General features: G+C 36.6%; 2 protein-coding genes across 2 annotated transcripts in view; one reads left to right on the forward strand and one right to left on the reverse strand.

Annotated features, from left to right (window-relative positions):
- The window catches only part of PIK3C2G (phosphatidylinositol-4-phosphate 3-kinase catalytic subunit type 2 gamma), a 211,816-nt gene extending 198,575 nt beyond the window's left edge, over window positions 1-13,241 (forward strand). Inside the window, 2 exon segments of the mRNA XM_035550834.1 lie at window positions 7,405-7,530; window positions 13,089-13,241. Coding sequence (XP_035406727.1) covers window positions 7,405-7,530; window positions 13,089-13,241 — 279 coding nt within the window.
- Window positions 13,242-16,158: 2,917 nt separating this feature from the next.
- The window catches only part of PLCZ1 (phospholipase C zeta 1), a 50,225-nt gene continuing 40,930 nt past the window's right edge, over window positions 16,159-25,453 (reverse strand). Inside the window, exons 10-13 of the mRNA XM_035550833.1 lie at window positions 23,731-23,903; window positions 20,760-20,892; window positions 18,931-19,080; window positions 16,159-16,241 (exon numbers count right to left, since the gene is read on the reverse strand). Coding sequence (XP_035406726.1) covers window positions 16,159-16,241; window positions 18,931-19,080; window positions 20,760-20,892; window positions 23,731-23,903 — 539 coding nt within the window. The remainder of the gene's footprint in view (window positions 16,242-18,930; window positions 19,081-20,759; window positions 20,893-23,730; window positions 23,904-25,453) is intronic.

Consider the following 25,453-nt stretch of genomic DNA (forward strand, 5'->3'; position numbering starts at 1 on the left):
CCTCAGTGACTGCGGGTTATTTTTTCTTATTTGACAGCCATGAGACCTTGGAGAGTGTTGGCTGGATGGCTGGTTCATTCTTCAGAGATTTTGTGACCCAGGACAGCTCTAGTCCGTATTTTTGCCAGAGTAGCTGTAGCTCTCCCTGCTAGAAATACAGCATATCATCTTTTATTAAGAGCTACACTGCGCAAATCCATTTCCATGCTACTCTACTACAATCAAAGCTGAAACAGAAAACCTGCACTTTTTTTTTTTTTCCCCAAAATGCCTTATTTCACTTGAGGGAGAGAGGGCTGGAACAAACTACAGTTAACAAAACCGTTGTGTGTTTTTTTTTTCTTTTTTTTTTTTTTCTTGAATTAACATCACTTACATTAGGCACAGTTTGCCCATTTGGTGCACTGGCAGGCTGCATGCAGAATGGGTAGGTTGATGAGGATGTTGAAGGTATTGGACTACAAGATATGCATAAGCTATTTTTGGAGATTCAAATCAGAGACACAGATACAGCACCTTTGTATTTTTATCATAGTAAATGACAAAGCCCATCTGGAGGCTTGCTTCACTGACACCACTGATGCTACCATGTTTCAGAAAAGTAGAAAAAGACTGTTTAAAAAATGCCTTCGAGAATTTCCCTGAAACATCATATATATTCTTCTGAAACAACATATCTTTTTTACTCACCTGCATTAAATTGAGATCAATTTCATTTCTTTTTTATTGTTGTTGCTTTGCCAGCAACCTCCATGCCAGTGTCCTCTCTTATAGAATATCTCTGTTCATGTACATACCTGGATGTCTGCAGGAGATAAAAATGAAGTTAGGAATAGGAATGAAGTTGCTGACAGAGAAGAGGGCAAGAAATTCAGCACCAGAAAATATAATAAAACTTATTCTGCAGAGCAGCAGTTAAATGTTTTCAAATTTGGGGTTAAAAAAAAAAAAAAAAACAAAGATGATTGTGAAAAAATATCTTATTGTGCAATTACTTTTGTCTGTTTGCTTTTCTATTTGTTTTGCCAATAGCAGAGCATGCAGAGTGCACCATAGCAATATACTGGATTATCTTCTTTTGTATTTGTTTGTTAGTTATTGCAAATATGATTTTCTTTTGATTTTTTTTTAATTATTTGAAAATATTTTGTGGCAGGAAAATGAATAGTGTAGTAGCAGAGTAGACTACAGGTATTCAGTGCTTCGGGATTTGCAAATCTCAAGGGAAAAAGACAGAAGAGTCCCATATTAAGATTTATGAAGTAAAAACACAACATCTCATTCACAAGGTTTGTCCTTAAGGTTTACATCACATTATTCCAGTTTTGAAGGAGTCTTTTGCTTGATAATGTCATTATTTTAGTGTTGATTATCTTCTCAGATCTTTAAATACAGAATTATCCCAGCCAATGTTAGCTTTTTATAAGGCAGAAGCTGTAGTTATTAAAGCTGCAGCTTACAAAGATTTTGCTTTTCCTTGCTAAGTTACATAAGTTACATACACTGTGTCACTCAGAAAAAGTGAAAGACAGTGCAGCAACACTGATGGCTCTTCCACATTTCTGGCTCATTTTAATTTAGTCAGGAGGCAACTACTATTTTATACAGGTTACTGTGGTGCAAGATTAATTTCTTCTGTGGATTTTTTTTTCTAATTCTCTTTTGATGGATAATAAGCAAATCTGTCTCATCGCTATATTTACTATTTGCTTTGGAGTTCTGAAGTGTTTTTGTTTGTTTGTTTGTTTTTCCTTTCCCTATATATATATTTGCTATAGTAGTATGTGTTTTTAAAATGCAAGGATAACTCTATTTTAAATATTAAGGAATATTTTACAGTCCTTTCTTCACCATATAGAAGAAAAATTCTCATGGCATGTCAAAGAGAAACAACAGATGAAGGTAAAAGATAGGAAAACTGAGAGCTAGAGCTACTGGACAAAATGAAAGTTTGTTTTTCTCTTCATTTGGTGCGAGTAGCTAAAATGAGAGCCTTTTTAGACCCTGATTTTTTATTATTTTTTTTTTCACTGAAGATGGGCAAGAGAACAATTGAGATTTGCAAAATGTCCAGGAAATTAATTTTGGAGGAAGAAAGGAAGTTATTTATAGAGGAGGAAAGGTGGCATTAGTTAATGCAAGTTACCTTTGATCATTTTTTATTTTTTTTTTGTCAAGATGGTTGAAAGTGAAAAATGAGAAAAAGAACAGCAGCTGGAACTATCAAATCTTCAGGAGCCAGCAATCTGTTTCACTCTGGGACAAAAAGTGAGAAAATATCTGCATGTCTAACACTACGAGAAGCTGATGAGGTGATGTAAATTTGAGGCAAAAGTCACCAAAAGAGAAAATTTGATGTCACTTAGGAAGAGATAATGAGTTTTAGATAACTTTACAATAGATTATCCCCAACGTCTATTGCATTAACATCATAAAACTTTCCTTTAAATTCATTTGAGTGAAACCCAGTATTCATGTTGTCATGCTAAATTGCATAGTTTAAATATGGCAAATTTTGAAGTAGTTGGCCCTTTCATAATGTTAATAAAGAACCCATCATGAAGGAGAGTTGAGGATGCTTAGTAATGATTGAGGGAAAAAAGTCATTAAGATAATGTAATTCTTGTGGAAAAATTAATTGAATTTCATCCATTATTTCCCAGCTACAGTTATCATATGTAAAATTAAATTACACAGGACATAACCTATCTGCATAGGTTTCTGTAAGTAAATATCAATACTTTTTTTAGTTTTGGAAAATAAAATTGGAGTGAAAAATGGAACACACCCATAACAGATACATGTCTGTCTTAGTTTTTCAGTATTGAGTTACAGATGTGGAGAGAAGCAGATCCAGAGTATTTTTTCCTCTCTCACTCCATCTCTCTTTTAAATATTTTCATCACCTACTACATGAATTTAGAATAATAACATTTCAAAAAGAAACTGTTTTTTTGTTGTTGTGGTGGTTTGTTTTTTTTAAATTACACACAGACAGTTGTGATTGAGTTCCTCTATTAGTCATTATGAGGGTCAAGTAGGTCATTCTCTGAGAAAATTGTACACTAGTGGCTTGTTTGTAATTGAAGAAAGCGTACAGAATCTGCTTACAAATGCAACATGCAACTCTTTTTTTTTTTTTTTGACAGATCAAAATCACTGTTGTGTTGTGGTTTTGTTGTTGTTGGTCATTCATTTGGTTGGTTGGTTGGTTGGTTGTTTTTTTGTCCATAGGCATAACAAGAAGAGCTGTGGCATTTCTGTTATGAACTAGCTTTTACACCTTTGCAGCCTTATGGATTTTTACTGCTGGAATGTATTTACAAGAGTACATAAGTAAGACAGTAATCTAAATTGGGAGTAACTTCATTTAAAGGAAGTAAACTTCCTTTACTTTTGGGTTAATTAAATGGTTAGAGAATTAAGCAAATAGAATTCAGTATAAAAGTTTTTTTATGCTTGCTAGATCACAAGTACATTCAAGATAGAAGGGTTTTGCAAAGTAGTTAAAGTGCAAAATGGCATTCCCAAGGCACCCTATGATTTCTCTTCTGGACTATGGACAGAAGTGAGTGATTTTTGATCCACTAATAACAAAAGGGATTTGGGGCTGGGTTTCAGAACTACTCATAAAGCTGCTAGAAATCTGACTCCATGTTTATAATGGACCCACCCCAGAATAGATATTGTTTGGAGTAAATGAGTCTGGCATTTAGGTCAGATATTCTTGATGTTTAAGTTTATAACTCTGCCAATGCAGTTTGAGTCAGAATTGAAAGGACAACCCCGCATATCTGTTCTCTAAACATGTCACTGTGGAATATGACAGAAGACATCATCTTTAGCAAGAAAAACGTTCTGTTATTGTCTCTATTTTTCGTCATTCAAACAAATGTTTAACTCATATGTGAAAGCCTGAGAAAGACCTAGTTTTCCCAAAAGCTTGAGATTTTTGTCTGGCATATTTGTTGTCTTAATAAAACAACTAAACAACTTAATTCAAATTTCACCTATTTTAGATTTAAAACTATAGTTCTACCATGTTAATCTCACTCTTGTTTTCAAACTACAATTTTCAAACCACCAATATCCCACTTTGTTCCTAGGAGGAGGGCCTAGCAAAGTACAGCTCTTTCCATGACCACCAGTAGTCTTGTCTCAAGAAATCCATTGGTGAAGCAGGCCCTCCACAAGAAACAATTCAACTATTGTGCCAGTCAGAAGAGAAGCCGACACAAGCTCAGCATATGAGCTACCCAGACTCTGCTCCTGTTAAACCATGACTGATTTATACCTGCCTTTCCTCTGTAGTTTTGAATGATGAGTGTGCAATGGAACAGAGCTTTTTTGACAGTGAGTGACTTTTGTTAGATATTTTGTGTCATAAAGATGTGATCTGGCTTGAAGAGTGCTCAGCTGAAGCTCTTTGATCATTTGATGGCATACCAATGCCACTGCCGATGGAGAACTGGGACAACTGTGGAATCTGGAGCTTGTCTTCCCTTTGCCTTCCCAGCAAGGGAAGATGAAGTGGGAAAACACTATCTTCAAAGAAGAAAAAACAAACGAACAAACAAACCAAACAAACCAAAACAAGCCCAAACAAACAGACGGAACTAGGATCTGTAGTTGGAATTCAGGTGGCTGCCCTTTAAATTACCTCTAAGAGTTTGGCTGCTGATTGCTGCTATTCAGGAGAAGTGGTTTTGGTTTTAGTTTTGAAAGATCCCAGGACAACTGCTCTGCCCTGGTTTTTCTTCTGTGAGTTGCTAAAATATTCCTTTTTTTTTTTTTTTCTGATGTTCTGTCTTGACCCTCTCCTCCTACTCACCCCTTTCAACATGTCTTTAGCTACTTTCAAAGGCATAGTGAGGAAGTAGTTTTCTCTCCATGTTTCTTGTGGCCACAGTGGTACTACAAAGTGTCTTCCTTGAGTTTTGGGAGGGGTCAGCTGACAGGGTAGGTGAGTTGGCTGAAGGCCAATGTGCCAGAATTGCTAGCAGGGTACAAGGAGCAGATCAGGGCATAGTGACAAATTTATGTGACTTTTTTTTCAACTCATTGTGTACACTACTAGTACCCAGGTCCTGTTAAACAATTTCACAGCAATCAGTTTGGGTTCTTTCCCTGGCAGATGACTGCCAGGCTGAGCCTGTTTGATATGGAGACTACTGCTATGCATGATCTGATCTCCGTTGTTGTCTTCAGGGGTGCAGTGGGGCAAAGCACAGGCAACTGCACCCTGCGCTATCTCAGCAGCTCAAAGGGGAGTGGAATTGAACAAATGCAAGGGTTCTCTCTGTTACCTTTGTAGCCTCTTACCTACCATCTGAGTTCCTCAGCCCAGTACCCTTTTCAGCTGCTGCTTACCTCAACATCCAGTATTAGCTCTGACGTTGTCCCTGGTTAGGCAATGCACTGCTGAGATGATTTATAAAGCCTGACATTTTACGAGACTGTCTATATTGCATTTCCATGCTTGAGATAGTGAAGATCCTTGTGCTGGGTCACAGCAGTTGAGCTGATAAGAACGACTCCTTTCTTTTTTTAAAGCATATTCCTTTTTGTGTCTGAAACGACCAAAATCTGTCGACCTTCAAGTTACAGTGATGCTTTATTCACAGAAAAGGGAAGAGCTTGATTACAGTTAGCATCCTGGTTTCTTGGACTGGTACTATGCTAAATATCTTTTTCTTTCCTGATTTTTAACAGACTGTTCAATTTACTGTTTTTGTCATTCTTAACTGAAGCATTAATATAGTCTTAGATCTATAGAGATGGGCTTTTAAATTGATAGTGTAAATTATGAGTCCTGCGTTAACAATATGGCACTTTGTCCTAGGAAAATGCCATTTAATGTCATTCATATTTTGGCAGTTGAATCTCACCTAACTAAATCCCATGTATATTTTACATCAGGTATATGTTGGAGAGCTTATTGTCAAGATCATTAATCATTCACATAGCGTTTACAATATGTGACGATTTGAGCATATAGTATTAACCACAGCAGTATTAAGCTTTCCAGTTGACCGTATCTTCTGCCTTGAAGGATCAATTCAGATAACAAAAATCAGAGATTTGTTATGCAAGAACTGGTTGCTCACACATACAAGCACTGTTTTTCTTCCCAAAAGAGAAGTTATTTATTGCTAGGACAACAGTGTTTTCTCCTATCACAAGAGTGTGGTGTTGATAATGCCTGTAAAAAGACCCATATTTCCGGTCACATACTGTGAATAATCAAAATCTGAGAAACCATTTTATTCTAAGCCAGGTAAAACTACAATGGGAAATATAAATGCAACTGCATGGGGAATGCGCTGGGTTCATGTGTTCCATATATCTCAAGATCTCTTCTTTTTGCCTGCATTTTCATTTGCATCCTGTCGCTGGATTGCCTATGAGCTGTCAGGTAAACTTGCTGCCTAAAATACTGGTAATAGTACTGAAATTACCAATATGTAGATAAACACCCACACATTTATGCGCACTTTGTGTTTCCTGATTGTAACGTATTTTACCAACACAAAGGTTTCTGCTTAATTATAAGCTAAGAACTAAATGACATATACTGGGAAGATACCTTTTCCATACTTATTCATAACTGTATTCCTTGCATGTTCTTTTAAAGCCTCTCATACTGCCAATATGTTTTCTGAGTAACTGAAATATTGCTTTAGTAATAAGCTTACAGCTGCTCAGAGGTTATCCAAAAGCTGTCCACCCACCAGCAGTAACTTATGACTGAGCCTGGTAAATAGATTGGCTTTGGTCTGGAGTAGCTACCATAAACTGGAATATCTGGAATATCACTAAGTAATCTGAGCTTGAAAATTAAAGAGAGGTTGCAGCTATGTGATGGGAGAGATGGACAGACTGTTATTATAAGAATCCTGCTCCTTATTCTGCCCTTACTGCTGCAGGAAATGCTCCTGGTTCCTCTGTAGTAATATGCTTTATGAAATACCCTTAGAAATAAACAGTTCTTGTCAGCATCAGCACTGCTATTTAGGGGTTAAAATCAATAGGAGTGTACTAGCTGGAATCCAGTTTCTGTACATTACTCTGGAAATTGGAAGGACTAGACTTTGTTTCAGTTTAAATTGAGTTAAAGCAGATTAAGGCGTAGGGTTTTTTTTTCCACCAGAATGTAAAATATTAAAGATAGGCAATTTTGCATTGTCCTTGTATTATTTGATTTATTTTTCCTGATTCAATATGAAGCTGAATTCTAAGAATGCCTGTTGTTTACTGCTTTAGCACTCTGATTTAACCAAGAGAATACTGAGAATGTAATATGTTTCTGTGTCTGCTTATAGTCCAGATTTCATTTGGTATTTCTTTATTTGTTTTCTTTGCTATAGCAGAGGTATTCATATTTATGACCATTTTGTTTTTCAGCACCTCCCAGATGGTTCTGCCCCAAGTGCACATGCTGAATTTTATCTTCTGCCGGACCCTGATGAGGTCAGTCGAAGGAAAACAAGAACAGTTCCAAAAAGCACTGACCCTACTTACAATGAAATTGTGAGTACTGTTCACTTTCTTCCATCATTTCTTATGGGCTTGATTTTTGTTATCTACTCTTGAAATATCATAACAATACAGCATTTAGAGCTGTTACAATGAATACTGTCAAACAGAAGGAACATATCAGAAGCAGAACCATAAATGGAGACAATCTTCTCTTTTGCTTCTTTCTCAGAAGTGAGACAGTCTCTTTATGTCTTTCTCTTTAGGAAAGTGTTTGGATTATTCACGGTGTTTGAGTCTTATACCATAATCACAGTTAAATGTTAGCCAAATGAGCCCCGGCATCATTGCACCAAACCTAGATCATTTTAAATTCAGCCTTATATAATAGCATAAAAAGTACTAATTGAACGGATGCTGTTATTCAAATTTGCATTTGAAAATGGACAACCAAATTGGCTGTCACTGTCCTAAATGATAGCACAATAATAAATAGCCCAGTTCTTTTTATGTCAAAATCTAGCAATTCACAGCCATATATAATTATTTCACTTACCACTGAAATGCTTACGCCTCTGGAGTTAAACAGAGAAACATTTGGATGGAGAAATGTTTACCACAAAATGAGAAACAGCATAAACTATATTCTTTTGTAAAGGGAGATGAGATTCAAACAGTAGGTGGGATTGGAGATGGTAAGTATTACATATAGCAAATCTCCTGAAGATCTCAAGGCAATTTACAAATGTACTTTGAGCAAGCTTCAAAGCAGAAGGCATAGAAAATATTATCACTCCACCCTGTTTCATAGATAAGACATGATGAAATATAAGTTAGTCAGCTGAGACTAAGAGTCCTTATCTCCTAGTTACCCAGTCCTGGGATTTTGATTTTTTTGTCTTTTCCCACTGATTTTAAAGTTACCTACTTACATTGATGACTTCCAGCACTGCCGTAAGTAGGCTCCTCAAGTAGTACTGCTGCTAACAACTGAGATAGATTTCTCTCCCTATAGTGTTGCAGTGGAACAAAAAGATAATAGGGTTTATTTTTTTGGTTATATTATTTTTTTCTTTTTTTTTTTTTCAATCAAAGAGAAAAACAAGGCTAATTGACCTGGCCAAAGTAATTTCTTTACATTTGAAAGTTATTTAAAAAAATAAATATATTTATATATTAACATTAATTTTAAAATATCTAAAATGAGCTATGGACAAGAACCATCCAGCAACACTGTTAGGCAATTTTGTTTCTAATCATTACTAGACCTATTTGAATACAAGAAAATCCAAAATCCTGGCTGCAGTCAGACAGTAATCACTGGGAGGGGGTTTAATTGTGGTTAAGGATCATCCTACTGCTATTAGAGAAAATCCATGCAAACTTTAATATCCTTTACTCAAAACTTACAGCCTTCTTCACAGATGCTCAATCTTTTTCACGAGAAACTGCTAATCGCAGTGGGGACATATGGCTTCACTGAACTTGGACATTTCAAACCCGAAGCTTGTGCTGTTAGCAGCTCTGTTCCTCCATATGCGATATCATTCTGCATGCATTTTCTGTCCAAGGCTGGTAGACTGAGGCAGAAGAAGCCCCAGGGAAGAAAAACAACTAAAAATATGTCAGCTGTCTTTTAAGTTAGTTACTGTCCAAAATGCTGTGTACAGAAATGTACTAGCCTTTTTTATGAGTTCATAAGTTTTTATTAAAGCCAAATGGCTGGAAGGAAACTGTATATTAATTTCTCTCCATGTTCAAGACAGAAAATTCTGAAATGTGCTTCTCTTGGGTATTTTTGTTTTTAGTTTTGTACTTTTATTGCTTATGACTGCCTACAGCAAATTATCAACCTTGCAAAAGTGCATTTTATTTTTGATTTTTACTCATATGTGTGAGAGTAAAATGTGAAGGTCCAGGAGGACCAACAGTAGAATGAACTATGCTGAATGTTTTGGAGTTGCTTTTAACAAGCACTCCTTTTTTCTCTTGTTCCTCTATTTGCATTTCAGCATTTGTTGCATCCTCACTGGTGTAACATTGCTTTAAAAATGATGATTGTGAAGAAAAGAAAGAACACAGAAAAAATGGGTGCAGGGTAATGAAAAAAAAAAAAAAAAAAAAGAAGAATATACCAGCTTTATAGGCCACTATTGGGAATAAATAATCACTGGGGAGGTTCCAGAATAGTTTCATGAAAAGTAAGAAAACTTGATTTAAAATGAATCTGAACAATTTAAGTTTAAATTCTCACCACGAAAAGTGGCAATGAGCTGCAGTGGTTTCTTGCTCGTATGTGTCGCATTTGCCATGAGGCATGCTACAAGCCCTCACTCTCACTGTCCTCTGTCTCTGGAGTGCCTGCATGCATGCACACCCCCAAAATGAGTAAACCTCCATGACAAGACCATGTGTGCTTTGCCAGAACAAGAGGGAATTCCCTCCATCCTGCCTATGAAGCTTGGGTGTGGGGGAAACATGAGTAAATACACCTGGGATGTACCAGTCCATGGGTATTATTGCAGCTGCCTTCAGAGCAGAGGGGCTGCTGGCCTGCAGTGACGTGAATTGCCCCAGGAAGCCTGATGGAGGGGGACAAGGGGACCTGCGCCAGGAGCCACTGCAGCTCCCACCAGCATTGTGCGTCAAAGCTAATTTGGTCAATTAAGAGCAAATCTAGGAAGTGTGCCATGGCTACCTAAGAAGAAGCAACTGTCCCTCATTTGTGATTAAAATGTCATTAGAGTCCTGTAGGTCAACAGTGCTTCTCTTTCTGGAGCCAAAAATAGCTGGCTGTCCTGCCGATTTGCTGCATGGCCATGTATAACTCACCTCCATTTGATCTGACTGTATAAATAGGAGGCCAATATTATTACTAAATGTAGATTTCAGGATATAACTGTCTTCATTTTGAAATTCTGGCAGGTGGTATTGTTTTATCCACATACTAATTCAGCTGTCTACAGTCTTTCTTCTGTCCCCACATCCTGATGATATTGCAAATTCAGCTGGAGCAAGGTCATTTTAGAAACTGTTTATTGGGATCAGATGAAAGGCACCCACCCTACACATCAAGGTGTGGCATTGCTCAAAACTTAAAGCCTCTTTCTGTCCATAGATACAAAGTTGTTCATTACCACGGTTCATGCCTGTTGTGACTTAAAGCAAAAAACGAAGATGATAACTTTCATATATTGGCAAAGAAATGGCATGTTTATACAGTAGAATTAGTGTCACTTAAATAATCAAATCATAGATTTATTCTAAAGTATGTAATTGCTTACTGTAAAGCTGGTTTCCTGCTTACAGGAAAGCTGGAATTTTTTATTCATATGCAATTTGGTGAAATAGGCACAGTAAACATAAAAACTGAAAAGCACCTGGCACAACTGTCATGACAGCTGTTCCAAACTATAACTTCCAAAGTTTTCTAAATGGACAAGTACATGCTGCCTGCTAGCACCTCTCCAGTAAAAGCCAGATAAAAAGAGCGAGAGGGGCAGTTTTTCTATCCTCAAACCCATGGCCATCCATCCTTGCTACACTGACTACACCAAGGAGCCTGTCCCGGTGTCCTGCCTGTCGTTGCCTGCTGTGCCACCCCAGCAGCTCGCAGCACAGACCAGAGCACTCTGTGGTCTCACAGGGACAGCCCATGCCACGTAGGACTGTCAGGGAGAACCAGCAATTTCATGCCTCCTGGGTCCACCAGTGAGGTTCAGAACCACCTTTTTGTTGCCACTCTGCAAGAGGAGCATTGCTGCGGCTGAGCCTTTACAAACCCTGTCCCTAGTTGAAGGATGTCTCCCATGGCCATTTCTACTTCTTATAATTGAAAGTACAGAGAGGACTCTGCAGTCCAGCCTGCAGAGATCCCGGGGGGGCTCAGTCTGACGTTCCTCCTCCTCAGCAGTGCCATGTGTATAGACTGCACTCAGACTGCATAGTAAATCCAAGCAGGTTGCATGGCAAGCTCATTGTAGGCAGTTCCACTTTCCTGTTCTCGTGAAGTGACAGTATGTTACTGCATTTGGTTTTTAAGCTGCACAGTGAGATTAAAATTTAAAACGTTTTCCATTGCAACTAAAATAGCAAAAACATTGGAACCATTTCCCTCCATACAAATTTTAGATTAAATGTACTTCTCTTAACAAAGCTTTCCTTTGAGGCCTGAAACTAGCTGACAGCACTCTTTCACATTTTATCAACCTATATGCAGTTCACTCAGCAGTTTTTGATTAATGCGGAGCCTGAAACATAGGAGTCTGTTCTGAATGCAGCTCCTTCTTGTTGGCCTATCACTCCAGATTTTTTTTTTTAATTCAGAAAATACATCATTACCATTTCATAACGAACCTCAGCGCATTCTCAGCGTATCAAGGTAATTTCAAAGATATTTTTAAAACTTAGTAATTTTCTAAAGAGATGCTAAGCAAGCTGTCTCATTTAATTTGAGAAGCATTAAGACTTCCTGACTAACGGAAACATCCAAATTGAGTAGTTTTCACTTGCTGAATTGGGTCCATTCTTAACGATGTTCCACACCCACATCATCTATGGAGTGGGCTGAGCTTTCTATCATGTCAACAATTTGATGAGTCCATTAAAAAAATGCAAATATTTTTATAATGGGCATACTTGGATACAATTAGCATCCAGAACCATGCATACAACTATTTGTATTGCAACAGTAAATCTTATAAAGACAATTTTCAAAGGAAAATTATTGTCTCTTTTATGATGCAGGTTTCTTGGATCCAGAACAGTTATGAAATTTCATGGTAGTTTCAGAAGAAAATTTGTTTTTGCTTTGGCATGTTCTTTCTTAATTTTGGTGTACAGCATGAGATTTAATCACAAGTACAGCACCGAGAAACAATATTCTGAGGTACTGTACATTGATGTGATACACCTTTATGAGGTGTATCAGTGCAACATATAACAAAAATTATATATCTTGTTGCAAACAAAAATTTTGACATTAAAACAGTTTTCTTGTTTGTTCATTTTATTTTTTGTTCATTTTATTTTTTTTAGAAGACTAACACCATTTTTCAAAGCATTTGCTATGGGAAGATATTTAAAAATTATAATAAACTACACTTTTCCATAATTACCTATCTTATGGTTGCATACCACTGTCCATGATAAGTACCCTTTATCTGAATCTCTCCTCTCAAAAATCAACAGTGTTATCTTTCCCTGCTGAGCTTCATGGAGTATCTGATATATCTTCACATTTGAGTTCAAAACTCTGCTCAAGTTAGAGTTTCAATTTTCACATGGAAAATTATGTGTACCTATTTTTTTCTCAAGTGTTGCAACATTGTTTCAAATTTATTTACGAATACTTGGTAATCAGATTTCACAAGCCTAAGCTGGCAGAATCTCCTTTATATAAACTATATAAGGTCAAATGTATTTCTGAGATATATTCACTAACTTGAATTTGGCTCATGGATAGTGGTTGATAATTCTGGAGGGCAGTTTAAAGTAATTATTGGAAAGTTATCATCATCATCCGGAATGCTGTACTGTTGTAAGTGTATTGTCTGACAAATAGATCAGAGATTCACATGCTTTTTTTTCTTTTAACCTTTATATTATTTCAGGTTGTGTATAACAAAGTCATGGAGCTCAAAAGCCATATACTGAAGCTTGTTGTGAAAAGCAAAGGAACATTTGTGGGAGCTGTTAACATTCAACTGAGTAGTGTCCAGTTAAATGAAGAAAAGTGGTATCCACTGGGAAACAGTGTAATTTAAAAGTTGTCTAAGACAATTCAATTATTTATCCACTAATGTTTCTTTATTCCATTCTCCATAGTACACTTTTTTCTCAGTTGCCCTTGAGAATATGCATCATCTGCTGATCTTACATTTGTAATCATAAGGCTATTGTCTTAAAATTGCTACCTTCTTACAACAGATTCCTTCTTGTGTGAGTTTAAGAAATCACATGCTGTAGCAAGCAACTTGTAGCTGCATGCAGGTATTCTTATGACAGCAATAAAGATTTTAGTTTTATTCATATGAAATACTACACTAAAAATTCTGAATTTAGTACACATCAAGCATAGGTCAGAGCATAGTTGTTTGCCTGCTAATTTCACTAAGTGTATTGAAACAATGCTGATAATGGTGCAATTTATCATTGACCTCTGTGACCCACTGCATATGACAATTTACCAGAGAGGTTCATGGGATGGTTTCCTGGGTGCAAATACATTTCAGAAGTCTAGCAGATTTCATGTTAAATCTTACAAAATCCATACATTTAAAAACAAACAATAATAATTAAAAAAGAAATAGCAACTTTGCACTTTAGACATTTTGTGCAGTATATGTTGGTGTGCTTTTAAGTGTTTATATAATGCAACTTTAAATCCAGGATATTAATTTGTCAATAAGATACTTCCAACATTTCTTTTATTCTGATATCGGAGAAGCAGATACAACTGGTCGATTTTGGGAAGAAAGGAGGAGGGAGGGGCTAACCATTCATAAATAAAGCATTGAATATAATCTTTCAGTGTTGTATTTATTTAAGATCATTCTATAAAGAGTCTTTGCTCACTCGTCTTACCCCATTGCATTCTTATGCTGTATAAAGGAGTCAATACATGCATTGACCTTAGGGCTATATATACATATAACCAATGAATGTAAGTGCTACCTTTGAGTTCACTGGGGCTAATTATGGGCTCTGTTCTTCAAAGCATTTGTACCTAACACAAAGAAGCATTTAAGAACATCTTTTAACATTTAGCATGTGAGCAGCCCTAATGAACTGTCCATTACTGCCAGCCTCTTACACACACACGCACAGAGTTCAGCATGTATATAAACCTTTCCAGAAGCAAGAGCACATTTTTAAGGCACAAGAGACACCTTGATTTGTGATCTGCTCCACTGTAAAATTTTAAGTTACCAGATACTGAGTAGGTCTGACATTTGTTCTACCAGGTAGAAAAGTGGTCAACAGAGGGATAATAATGCCAGAAGCTGAAGATAATTGCCTTCTTCTCCCAAAGGACACTCACAAATCAGACTTCAGATGGTAATGTTGCATAAAGCTCCTGAAGTGGGACTAGGAGAGCTGTTTAGGAATCTAAATAAGCTGGAGTATTTCTCAGCATCAAACCAATTGACTATGTCACTTGGTCAGTTTGTGCCTGAGAATATATATACCAGATTGCCTTGGGAAATTAAACTCTTCCTTAGTAAGGGGAAGTGAAGGGAACTCTGCTTGAATATTATTATTAGGATTCTTCAGAGCTGAAAAAAGCTATAAAATATTTATCACATGAAGGAGACATTGGCTAGCATACAGATATGATCACTACAAAAATCAGTAAGTATAATATTTTAGATTATAGGCTTTCCTGAGTAAAGAATCAAGTGACTTGTCACTCAGGAACAGAAAACACATTGTGCCCAGCTTACAACGTTATCAAATTACCTGACCTTACAGTTCAATATTGATTTTAGATTCTTAGTCTACTGTCTCGATTTCCTCATTATAACTCTAATGCAATTTTCTAACAGTGTTATTTCCTGTGACATTTTCTAATCATTGTTTACAGCATACCATGATTTTCCATCTTAGAGCAACATTAAATAAGATAGCATTAAAATGACAATAAAAATGTAGCATTAAAAATAGAATATTATCAGAACAGTCTTCAAACATAAGCAATACTGTTGGTATTAAAGAAAGAAATCTACCAATAAAACATTCATTGGAAAAAAAACAAACAGTAACAAATCTGCAATTAGCTGGGTAGATACAGTCCTGTGGAAGCTCAATAATACTTCAGTTTTGTAAGAAAGGTAGAAAAATTACGTCTTATGGGCAAGATCTACAGTGATAGCTCTGTCAGACAAAGTGTTACCCTCAGAGATCTTAAATCACACAATCAGTCCTTGCCTCCCGTAAATTTCTTCTTCTAATCCACCTCAAAACATGCTGATTCCTACTTGCTGAGTTTGCAGTAAGATGTATCCTGAGCTCCCTGCTGCTACAAGGAACATAGGCCCTTTACAAATGAGCCTGTGAATTATTTATCTTTCTTTAGCAGCAGGAGGTTCAATATCAGGCTGAGAAAAGGTACAAATATTAGCATCTAAGTTTTTATCATTTTAAGAGCTGTTTTTTCTCAAAACTGTTTTTCCAGATAGCAAAATTTCAGTGGACTTTAAGGATGTATAGCCCAATCAGAAACTGCCATTATTATAAATTTAAATGGACTTTACATTGTATGTATTGTTTCCCCAGAAAGATGATTGTACAATGTTAAAAGTTTTTGTTCAATACAAATAAAAATTTCTGTGTAACATGCTCATAATTTTGTAGCCTAATATCATAAATATTAAACTATTATTCTCAGTAATTAATCAAAATGTTGTAATCAGCTGCAAATGAAATTATTAATTGAATTCAACAAAATGTCCAAAAAATTTCAGTCTTTATGAATTATTTCTAAATAATGGTGGGGCTAACTTCAGTAGCTATTACTTATTCAGGATAGCATTTACTCACACAAGAAGTCCTATTAGCTTAATAAAGTCACTGAGAACATGCCACTCTGGAAATCAGACTATTGGGTTGTTGCAAGCCTACAGATGTTGCTTTATTGAGCAGGGTGTGATCCACCAGAATGACAACTAATGTGGAGCATCATTAGTAGTACCAGACATAAACAAACAGCGATGCAGGTTCAAGTTTGCCACCATTTTTGGAAAACAGAGGAACGTTACAGTAACCTGTAAATATAATGACACTTGGTTAGTGTATTAACCATAAATGAAAATATTATGATAGGGCTGTTCTATGATCTACTATGCAAGTGCATCATAATTAATGAACCTCAAATTAACTCTTTAAAATAAACTGTGTGTTCATCTGGTGAGTAGAAGCATTTGAAGAAGCTCTTGTTCTTAACTCGTAACTTACCTCCTCTTAAAACAAAAAATTCCTCTCCCCCAAACCCAAAGCCTTATATTGCTTCATAAAAATGTAATGTCTTCATTATTTCATAATAATAATGTCAGTTTTGATAAAAAATACTCTATTTTATCTATGTAAATATAACTTGAGTTATTTAAGTGTCTGTTATGATTAATAATCCATGTTCAGAACTGCAGTTCTCACAGTCCTTCTTTAGGTGTTTCTGGATGTGCATGCAATCTTTGCGACCCTCATTTGGTTTTGGATTTTCTTGATTCTTTTATCCAACATGAAAGTTCACTTTGCACCTAAGGTTCAGATTCTGGGCAGCAGATATTAAAGCTGAGCCCAGGCAACATGCATTTGTGATCAATCTTTAGAGCATCCACTCATATGCGGAAGACTTTTTTTTATTTGCTATGAAGAAACTCACTTCATGGACTAAGACTCATTTCCAAGGACTGTGTTCATAGTCCCAAGCTACAGAATATACTACTAAGAGTCCTGAGAGATGCATAACTTTTTTTTATTGAAATTGTTCCAATTCATATGAAATAATTAACTGTTAATTGATCAAGAGGTAGCTAGGATGGACCATGAGACAATGGAATTTCTGTCCTGTATTGGTGTTCTACACAACAGAGTCACTAGGAGAGGGACCATAACCCAGGACTCCCTCCTCTAGCCTTTAATCTCCCAGCTACAGAATTGTTCCCCTCTTTGAGTATACCTACTTAATCACTACATGAAATATGGAATACTGTTACAGGTGGGCAGCAAGCATCCTTCCCCATGTAAACTACAGCTGAGTGGTGAAGCTGCTGCTAGGGAAGGGGGAAAAGTGATTATATAGATTTGAATCCTTTCAAGAGGAAGAACAGGGGAGGGTGGCAATGGCACAACTTTGTCCCATAGCCTGTCAAGGAAAGAAAAGATGTAAGCACTGCTCAGCTTTTAGAAGCAACTTGCCCTCAGGGGAACCCGCAGGGATATAAATCCTAGGGAAGGAGGGGGCATTCCTCTAGTGCAGCAAGAAGCACCAGAGCTATGCAGAGGAGCAAGATTTATTCATAACTCACTACTTATAGTTTAGATCATTGTTTCCTAAGAACTGTAGACTGTTTTGAATCACCTTATAAGATGTTATTTTCCCCTTTCGCTATTTAGGGAGCTTAGGTACCTAAAGCAAAGCCATGGTTCCAGACCTGGAATACAGAGGGTTCAATGTTAAGTATCATAATAAATTTTTAAATTATCTGTTGGCTTATCACTTAGCAGCATTTTATTTATGCCTATGGGCATCCTGATGGCATCTTACAATTTTACATTGCAGTAGGTAAGGGCTAGGCCAATTTGGCACTGTTTCTACAGTGCCATTTCCTAATACTTTAAATTATTTGATTCAAAATCTTTCCTGTAGAATCTGCATGCTCTTACTTTTCCAAAATTTAAATTCCCATTTATGATCCAAATTAAACCATAGAGACATATGAGAGACACAATGAATAATTCCACCAAAAAAAAAAAAAATATTTTACAACATGTAAGCTTTAGCATCTGCCAAATTTGTCTCAAAAATTGGGTAATGTTTCCTCATTTTTCTGAAATACCCTAATAAAAGTAGAAAGTAATCAGTGTAAAGATTTATGTTGGAGAAAAGCAAGTGTTCTTTAAGGTAATGTCTTTGTTCTTGTGTAACTCCTAAACCTCAAATAAGAATCACAAGCAGCTTTATGACTACAGAACCTGGAGAGAAATAGCCATTAAAAATCCTGCGAAGCTTAATAAAAAAAGCCACAGTGCCCACTGCCAGCTCCAGTTTTTGCCTTCACATCTACATTCAATAATAAAAGTTGATTCTGTTTGTTTTGTTCAGAAATACCTTTGGAAATCCAGTGTAGTAACAGCCATTTTACATAAGCCTTTCTCCTTGGCCTACTGACTTCTGTGCCTGCTCTTCATGTGCAGCCTACCCATCACATAAGTCTCCAGGAACTACACTGGTACAACAGAAGAAACACTACCAAGAAAAATACCATACATATTTAGCTTAGTTTAAATTCTTCTGCTCTCTGAAAATTGCAGGTAACCTAGGTAACCTGAGGGGTTTGTGGTTTTTTGTTTTGTTTAGTTTCATTTTAATTTGGCTTCTTTGGGTTTGGAGCCTAACTGTTGATTTTATGGAAGTTCTGACTTACTGCTCTTCCTGTTTTCTATCAGAATGAGTTAAAATACTGCCTGAGCAGTTTCTATTTAGAATGGAATACTCCAGTAGGAATTATTAACAGTCATTAATAGTCTTTTGATTTCTGTAGTGTGGGTTTGCATTCAGAGACTACAATGACTTGAAAATACAGAGTGCAACTTTTAACCTATGGTTATAAAATTCTCCTGTAGGAAATAAACATAATGCTGCGCTCCATCAATACTACAGTAAGGATAAAACCCTGGATTGTTGTAGATTATTTTGAGCTATTATTGGTGGCTCACTTCTTAAAATATTACCTTTACTCAGGCTCAGCAGTGGTAAAGTGTATTGGCCAAGGAATTCATTTGCAACCAGAGATATCTCATCTTCCACACAGAAGCGTATCAAAGCCAGTTCTGGAACTTGGACAGTAAAAGAAAAAGTTTCATCCCATCTAGGACTCAAAGCTAATGAAAAGAGAAGATACACAGTATCAAAATACCATTTCATTTACTGCATTTCATAGCTGAGTTGTATCTGCTATCAGTATTCTGAGCTGGTAAAATGCTTTCTTTTTCCCTAGATTTCTGTGCCCATTTAAATAAATGATGAGATTCCTACTGACTGAAGTGATATAGGTCAGAAGGAAGTGCTTAGAATGAAGCCAACACAGACAGCTTGGGACTTGCCTACAGCATACCCGCCATCCCCTTCTAGGGATTTATCATTTATTAGCTACATAATAGTGTAAATTAAAAGGCTGAGAAGTTACCACTGCCCCTTTAAAGAGAGCAAAATAGGACAGTAATACTCAGGTTCAGAATCTCTGCTCAACTTAAACTTTCCAATAGCCATACCAGTTTAATGGTTTTGCCAGTTTCTCTCCTTACAGCATTGGAAATGAGGCAGGAGCTGAATGAATTAAGGTAGAAAAGTGATCACATGACTAAAAACAAAATACAAAAGGGGATGTGGAACAGGAGGAGGACACTTTGCCTTGAACAGTGTTCATACAGAGAGAGAATGGATTTAGGGACCAATTTTAAATGGTGGCAGTCTACAAAAAGAAGAAAAGAAAAATAGGAAAGATAGACACAAAAGAAGGAAGATCACAGAGAACCTTTAGGCTGAGAATTCAAGATCTATATGATAAAGGTAAGTGAATGCTTGAAGACAAACGCCAAGATTGCACGCTTCACCTGTTAAGCAGTTAAGGGAGGAGTCCTAATAGAAACCTCATATAAGCTAAATGATGAAAATGCAGACATTTCTTCACAAAAATTCCCTTACATGTACCATGGTAAAGGTTTGGGCTCAGAGAGATTTAATTTTCTTCATAGCAGCTCTTATGGTGACATGTTTTGGCTCTGTGACCAAAAACGTTGATGACACACTGATGCTTCAGTTGTTGCTGGGCAGTGCTTACACAGTCAAGGACTTTTCTGTTTCTCGCATTGCCCCTCCAGCAAGTAGGCTGAGGGTGCAAAAGAGGTTGGGAGAGGGCATGGGCAGGACAGCTGACCTCAAGCAACCAAAGGGATATCCCATAGCATATGATGGTGTGCTCAGCAATAAAAGCTGGCAGAAAGAAGGAGGAAGGTCATTCAAATTTATGGCATTTGTCTTCCCAAGTAACTGTTATGCACAATGAAGACTTGCACTCCTGGAAATGTCTGAACATCTGCCTGTCGATGGGAAGGACTGAATGAATTCCTTGTTTTGCTTTGCTTACACACAGAGCTTTGCTTTACCCATTAAACTGTCTTTCTCTAAGCCCACAAGTTTTACCTTTCCAATTCTCTCCCACATCCCACTGTGGGTGGGGAGAATGTAAGGCGGGACAGCAAACGATGCTTAGCTGCCTACTGGGACCAACCCGCAACAGTGAGTAAACACAGTGTGTATTCCATCTTCCTTCAGGAGAGTGCTACTAATAGAGAGCTTATGCTTCCTTAACTTACTGTTCAACAAAAATGGCACATAGCTTGAACTTCTGCTAGAGATTTTGTGCCAGAAGATCTTCATCTAGAGAGAAATAATTGCAGACTCTGTAAGAACATAACAGCTTCTTGGGAAGGAAAAATGGTCATTCCATAAAAAATATTATTGTCCTTTGTTCACAGTTAAGAGACAGACTGATGCTCACCATTGCTTTTTATGACACTAGATTTTCTTTTTACTTGATCATCTGGCACACCGTAAATTTCTATCTGCACTAAAGGGTCAGCCTTGTTAGTCTTCGACAGGTTACTGGGTGGTAACTGATGACCACTGATGAGCTGGAAAATTAAAGTTGTAATGTACTGAAATAACTGTAAGGATTAACTTTACATAGTAGCCATATAGTAGCCATCACAGCAAAAACTGTTCCATAAGAAACTACTATAAGAAGCATATATCAGCCATAACGAAACTGTTACAAAAATACACATTAAACACAATGAAATTAAGAATATGGCACTTCCTATTTAATTTAATTCTTGGCTAATTTGATATCATTGTGTTTTACATAATAATTTTCAGATTTCAGCTTTTTCACTCAATGCTGCCTGTAAATGTGATATTTAGTTACCATAAAAAAAAAAAAAAAAAAAAAGGAGGAATCAGTGGTGATTTTTTGCAATATCTGAGATCAAGCTCATGAATTTCTATTAAAGCTGTGTCTACTGGACTAGCACTAACACTCAGGGTGACATCAGTGGTCTTGCAGGGTATGTAGCAGTGTTCCTCACCTATGTTCCTGCTCTTTCACAGGAATACGTAAAAGCTCAGCCTTTAGTAGGCTCCCTGATGTTATTCTCCTTAATTTAGTTAGTTACCTGGAAATTTTGCCTCAGAGTGCCCTGTAATCTGGCACCCAGCCTAAGAAAGGACTTATGAAAGTCACAACTTTGCCATCTATCGGGACACCTGGGAGAGAATAACCATCTGCACAGTGTTTGCTTTTTAGAAATCAATGCTGAAATGTATCAAGAGAGATATATAAATCCGCAAGCCTAGGTGAGAGATGTGATGCTTTGATCCAGATCTCAGGACTACAAATCAAAGCTCAGCATACAGATTCTTATCCCCCTGTCATCCACCAAAAAGTCAAAAACCACAAACTCCACCTTTTGCTTAGGTACTTTCTGTAACATCTTGGTCCAAGAAAAGTTCTAGCCTGAACCACTGAGGAGCAGTGGCTTAGCAAATACAGGTGCTGGCCCCTTACTTCCTGGAAAATAGCTATTACCCTCAGTAGAAAGCTTTTCAAGATGAAAGCAAAGACAAAGAGCCCATTTAGAACCAGGGGAAGTCCTTTGACATGTCCTGAACATCATCAGTAAAATCCAGCTGTATTGGACAAGTTCTATTTCACACTTTTACCCCTTTGCTAGACCAAGCCTAAGCCTCTGAGAGGATGCAAAGAGAATGCTGTTTTCAGCCATTTGTGACCCAAATCCATAGATACAATCCGTTTGTGAGGCCCAAGGTGAAACAGACATACAGAGTAGAAAAATAATATGGTATGCTTAGAAATCTCCATTTTAAATACCGTGCATATTCATATTTCTTCTTCAAAGGCTATATATAATCTTTGTGATGGGAACTGTGGCACATCAGGTAAGAATGATATTGAATTAAGTAAAATCAAGCCCTGTGTGTTTTTGGTCTTCATTGATGTTCTCTAAATTCAGCTAGTCAGCCTGAGAAACTTTAACCCCTAGATTTTTATATCTTTGACCTCTAAATATAAATTTCTCCATTCATCAAGTTCATCATCTTTAGCAGAAACTGTTTTTCCTTTGACTCCCGCTCCTGATTATTATTTTTTATTTTTTGTTGTCTTCAATCATTTCCTATTTTTTGCAGCTCACTCGGTGAGTAGGGCTCTCTGAGCCCCACAGTCCCACAGCTGGTGGGATGCCACTGCTGCTTTGCATCCTGCACTATCCACCCTGTCATCCCAGTCTATGCCATCAGTCTAAAAAGCTGCCTTTTTCTGTGCCTACTTCTTCCATACTCAGAAATTTCCTTCCCATTGTCAATGATTTTGCCTGTGTCCTGGATTACAGTCAGGGATATATTTTTTTTTCATTTTAATTAACTCCAGCTTTATACAAATAAGGGCTAAAGTAATGGATGTATATGCATGGGTGCTTGAAATCAGCCGGCTATGCCTATTCGTAATTGGTATGCTCACTGTTAGGACACTAAAATGTTCTTGATTAGGTGCACACATTAAGTAAGCATTTTATAATTGTTATTAGCTAATGTTTTATCTCCACTATTTATTTCTCTGAAAGAAATATCAATTATACACTAATTTTATGCTAATTAAATAGCATTTATGCAAGTGGTATACTGCATAATCAGAAACAGCATTTTTTCATTGGGAAAAGGTAGTTTTCCAACTAGCAAATAATTATAAAACATCTACTTGACTGCAAAATAAAGGTTTTTTATAATCTATTATTTTAAATAACATCTATTTCTAATATTTTTAAGAATTAAATCAGGTTTTAATTTGGGAGAAATAGAAATAATTCAAAGGTTTATTGATCCTTTTCCTTTTTTACAGTTATTTATATGATTTTAATATGAAAAATAGTCTTTTATATATGCATAGGAAGATATCTAAACTTAAATTAAGCATAAAGCTTCCTAGCATATCTTTAAACATTTGCATTTGTTAAGTACCATTATTGTAGTATAAATAGTATTACTCATACTTAAAGAAAATAATACCATGTAGAGTTGATTTCTGAAGGCTTTCAGAGTTCAGTCCCCACAATCCTAAGTGATGTTCTTATGTCAGCTACACTTACGACACAATGCAAGGTACATTTACATTTCTGTACACAACACTATGGAAATCATGTGTTTTTACAAGCTCTTATAACCTCTGAATATCTAGACACTTTTTGTAAACATAAGCCAATTACAGATGGGAAACCATCCAAGCAGCAATAGGTACTATATGAGTGATATGTTTTTAAAAATAACATTAAACTTTCCAACAAACAGGAGTGAGGATAAAATAAGAAACCAATAATGGATAATGGATAGGTCTGAAATACATAACATTAGTTTGTTTTCACTTTTTATCAAACAAATTAAAAATTAACTAAGCTTACCCTTATTGACAGAGACATTGGCTTACTGTATCTTCCCACATTGTATGGGTTAAATGTTGAACTGCGATTTCTCAGGAATTCTGGTTTCAGAATATAGCCACAACCACCATTGTCTAGGAATTTTCCATTTTGCAATTCCATTTGTACTCCTGGGGTCTGGAAGTTTAAGGCCACTAAAAAAATAAATAAATATGTATTTTAAAGAATAACAATTGACACCATTTTATAAACCGACTCTCTGACAATAATATTCAAATCAAGAGCAAAAGAGTTTAAAATATGTATACTTTTCATCTCATGTTCATATCATGTTTCATCTCATGATACTGCTTCTTCTCTTAGACATAGCAGTATTCAATAATGAATGATTCATATGCAAAAAGAAGTGCAAAAAGAAGTGTTGTGTTTTCACTTTTACTTATAAGTTAAACCTCAAAGAATAAGAAATGAGAGTTCTTTTTCTCTCCACGAGGACTAAATTCACATGATAGAGTCTCTACAGAAGCAATAGCCAGTACTCTGGACCTGTTTGCAAAGTTCTGCTATGGAAGGCAAAACCATAGGATTATAACAAACTTTAGTTAAGGTCCAGAAGTTGTCTCACAACCATATCAGCCTGAAGAATCATAGAATCATGGAATATCCTGAATTGGAAGGGACCCACAAGGATCATGGAGTCCAACTCCTGGATCTGCACAGGACCACCCAAAAACCCGACCCTATGTCTGACAGTGTTGTCCAAATGCTTCTTGAACTCCGGCAGTCTTAGTGCTGTGACCCTGGGGAGCCTGTCCCAGTTCCTGACCACCCAAGAAGATCAAGAAGCTTTATTTTAGTATTAGCATATTCAGTGCAAATACATATACGTTTATAGACTTAGAAGCAATTTTAAAAGTGTTCATAAATTTATGTGAGGAAACCCTTTGAGCTTGTCTCCAGTGCTGATGGTTATTGGTAGTATACACGTGACAGATTTTCCTTTTCTTGGCAGCTCAAAACATTTCTGGTTTGCTGCAGCAACAATAATGAAATAGCACACTTCTCATCAACATGATGTTATAATTCATGAGATAAAACCAACACTGAAATCGACCTGTTTAATGAAATTTTCCCCTATTCCAGTACATTGGAGCTTCCTGTCACATTCAAAATAGAAAATGCACAAGTCAAATTGGTGAAGCGATAACATGATATGTGTTAAACAGAAAATGATAAAAAGTCATTTACTCGATGGCTTGGCAGGAAAAAAAAACGAAGACTTTAAGCAGTACAAGTGACTCCTAATAATAATTCAGGAAAAGGACCTTATTATGTGTTCTTATGAGATAATATAAATCTATTGAATGAATGTGTAGCATAATTCAGAAATTCTTATCTCCTGTGGAAAATGCAGGAAATTTGGCCGTGTTTCACTGAAAAAAAAAAATTTTTTTTCACTGCTTTAATGATCCTTTTAAAAACCTCTGTATTAAACAACACAGACAGCAGTAGATCTGCAGAGTGAGGCAGCTGGTAGTAAGGACCTAATATTTTCATTACACTTGTTTTTGGTAGGGTTTCTTCAGAGGAGCTCTAGCCTGGTCCCATGGACTCAACACCAATTAATGGCTGGAATGGTCCCAGAATGCATCCTCTGTTTCATCTGAAACGAATCCTATCTGTGCAAGGTATGATTGCTCTGCAACATGAACTGCTGTGCAGTAAGTAGGAACAACTGGGAAAC

This window comes from Cygnus atratus, chromosome 1 (assembly GCF_013377495.2).
Source record: "Cygnus atratus isolate AKBS03 ecotype Queensland, Australia chromosome 1, CAtr_DNAZoo_HiC_assembly, whole genome shotgun sequence".
In the NCBI taxonomy this organism is placed as follows: domain Eukaryota; kingdom Metazoa; phylum Chordata; class Aves; order Anseriformes; family Anatidae; genus Cygnus; species Cygnus atratus.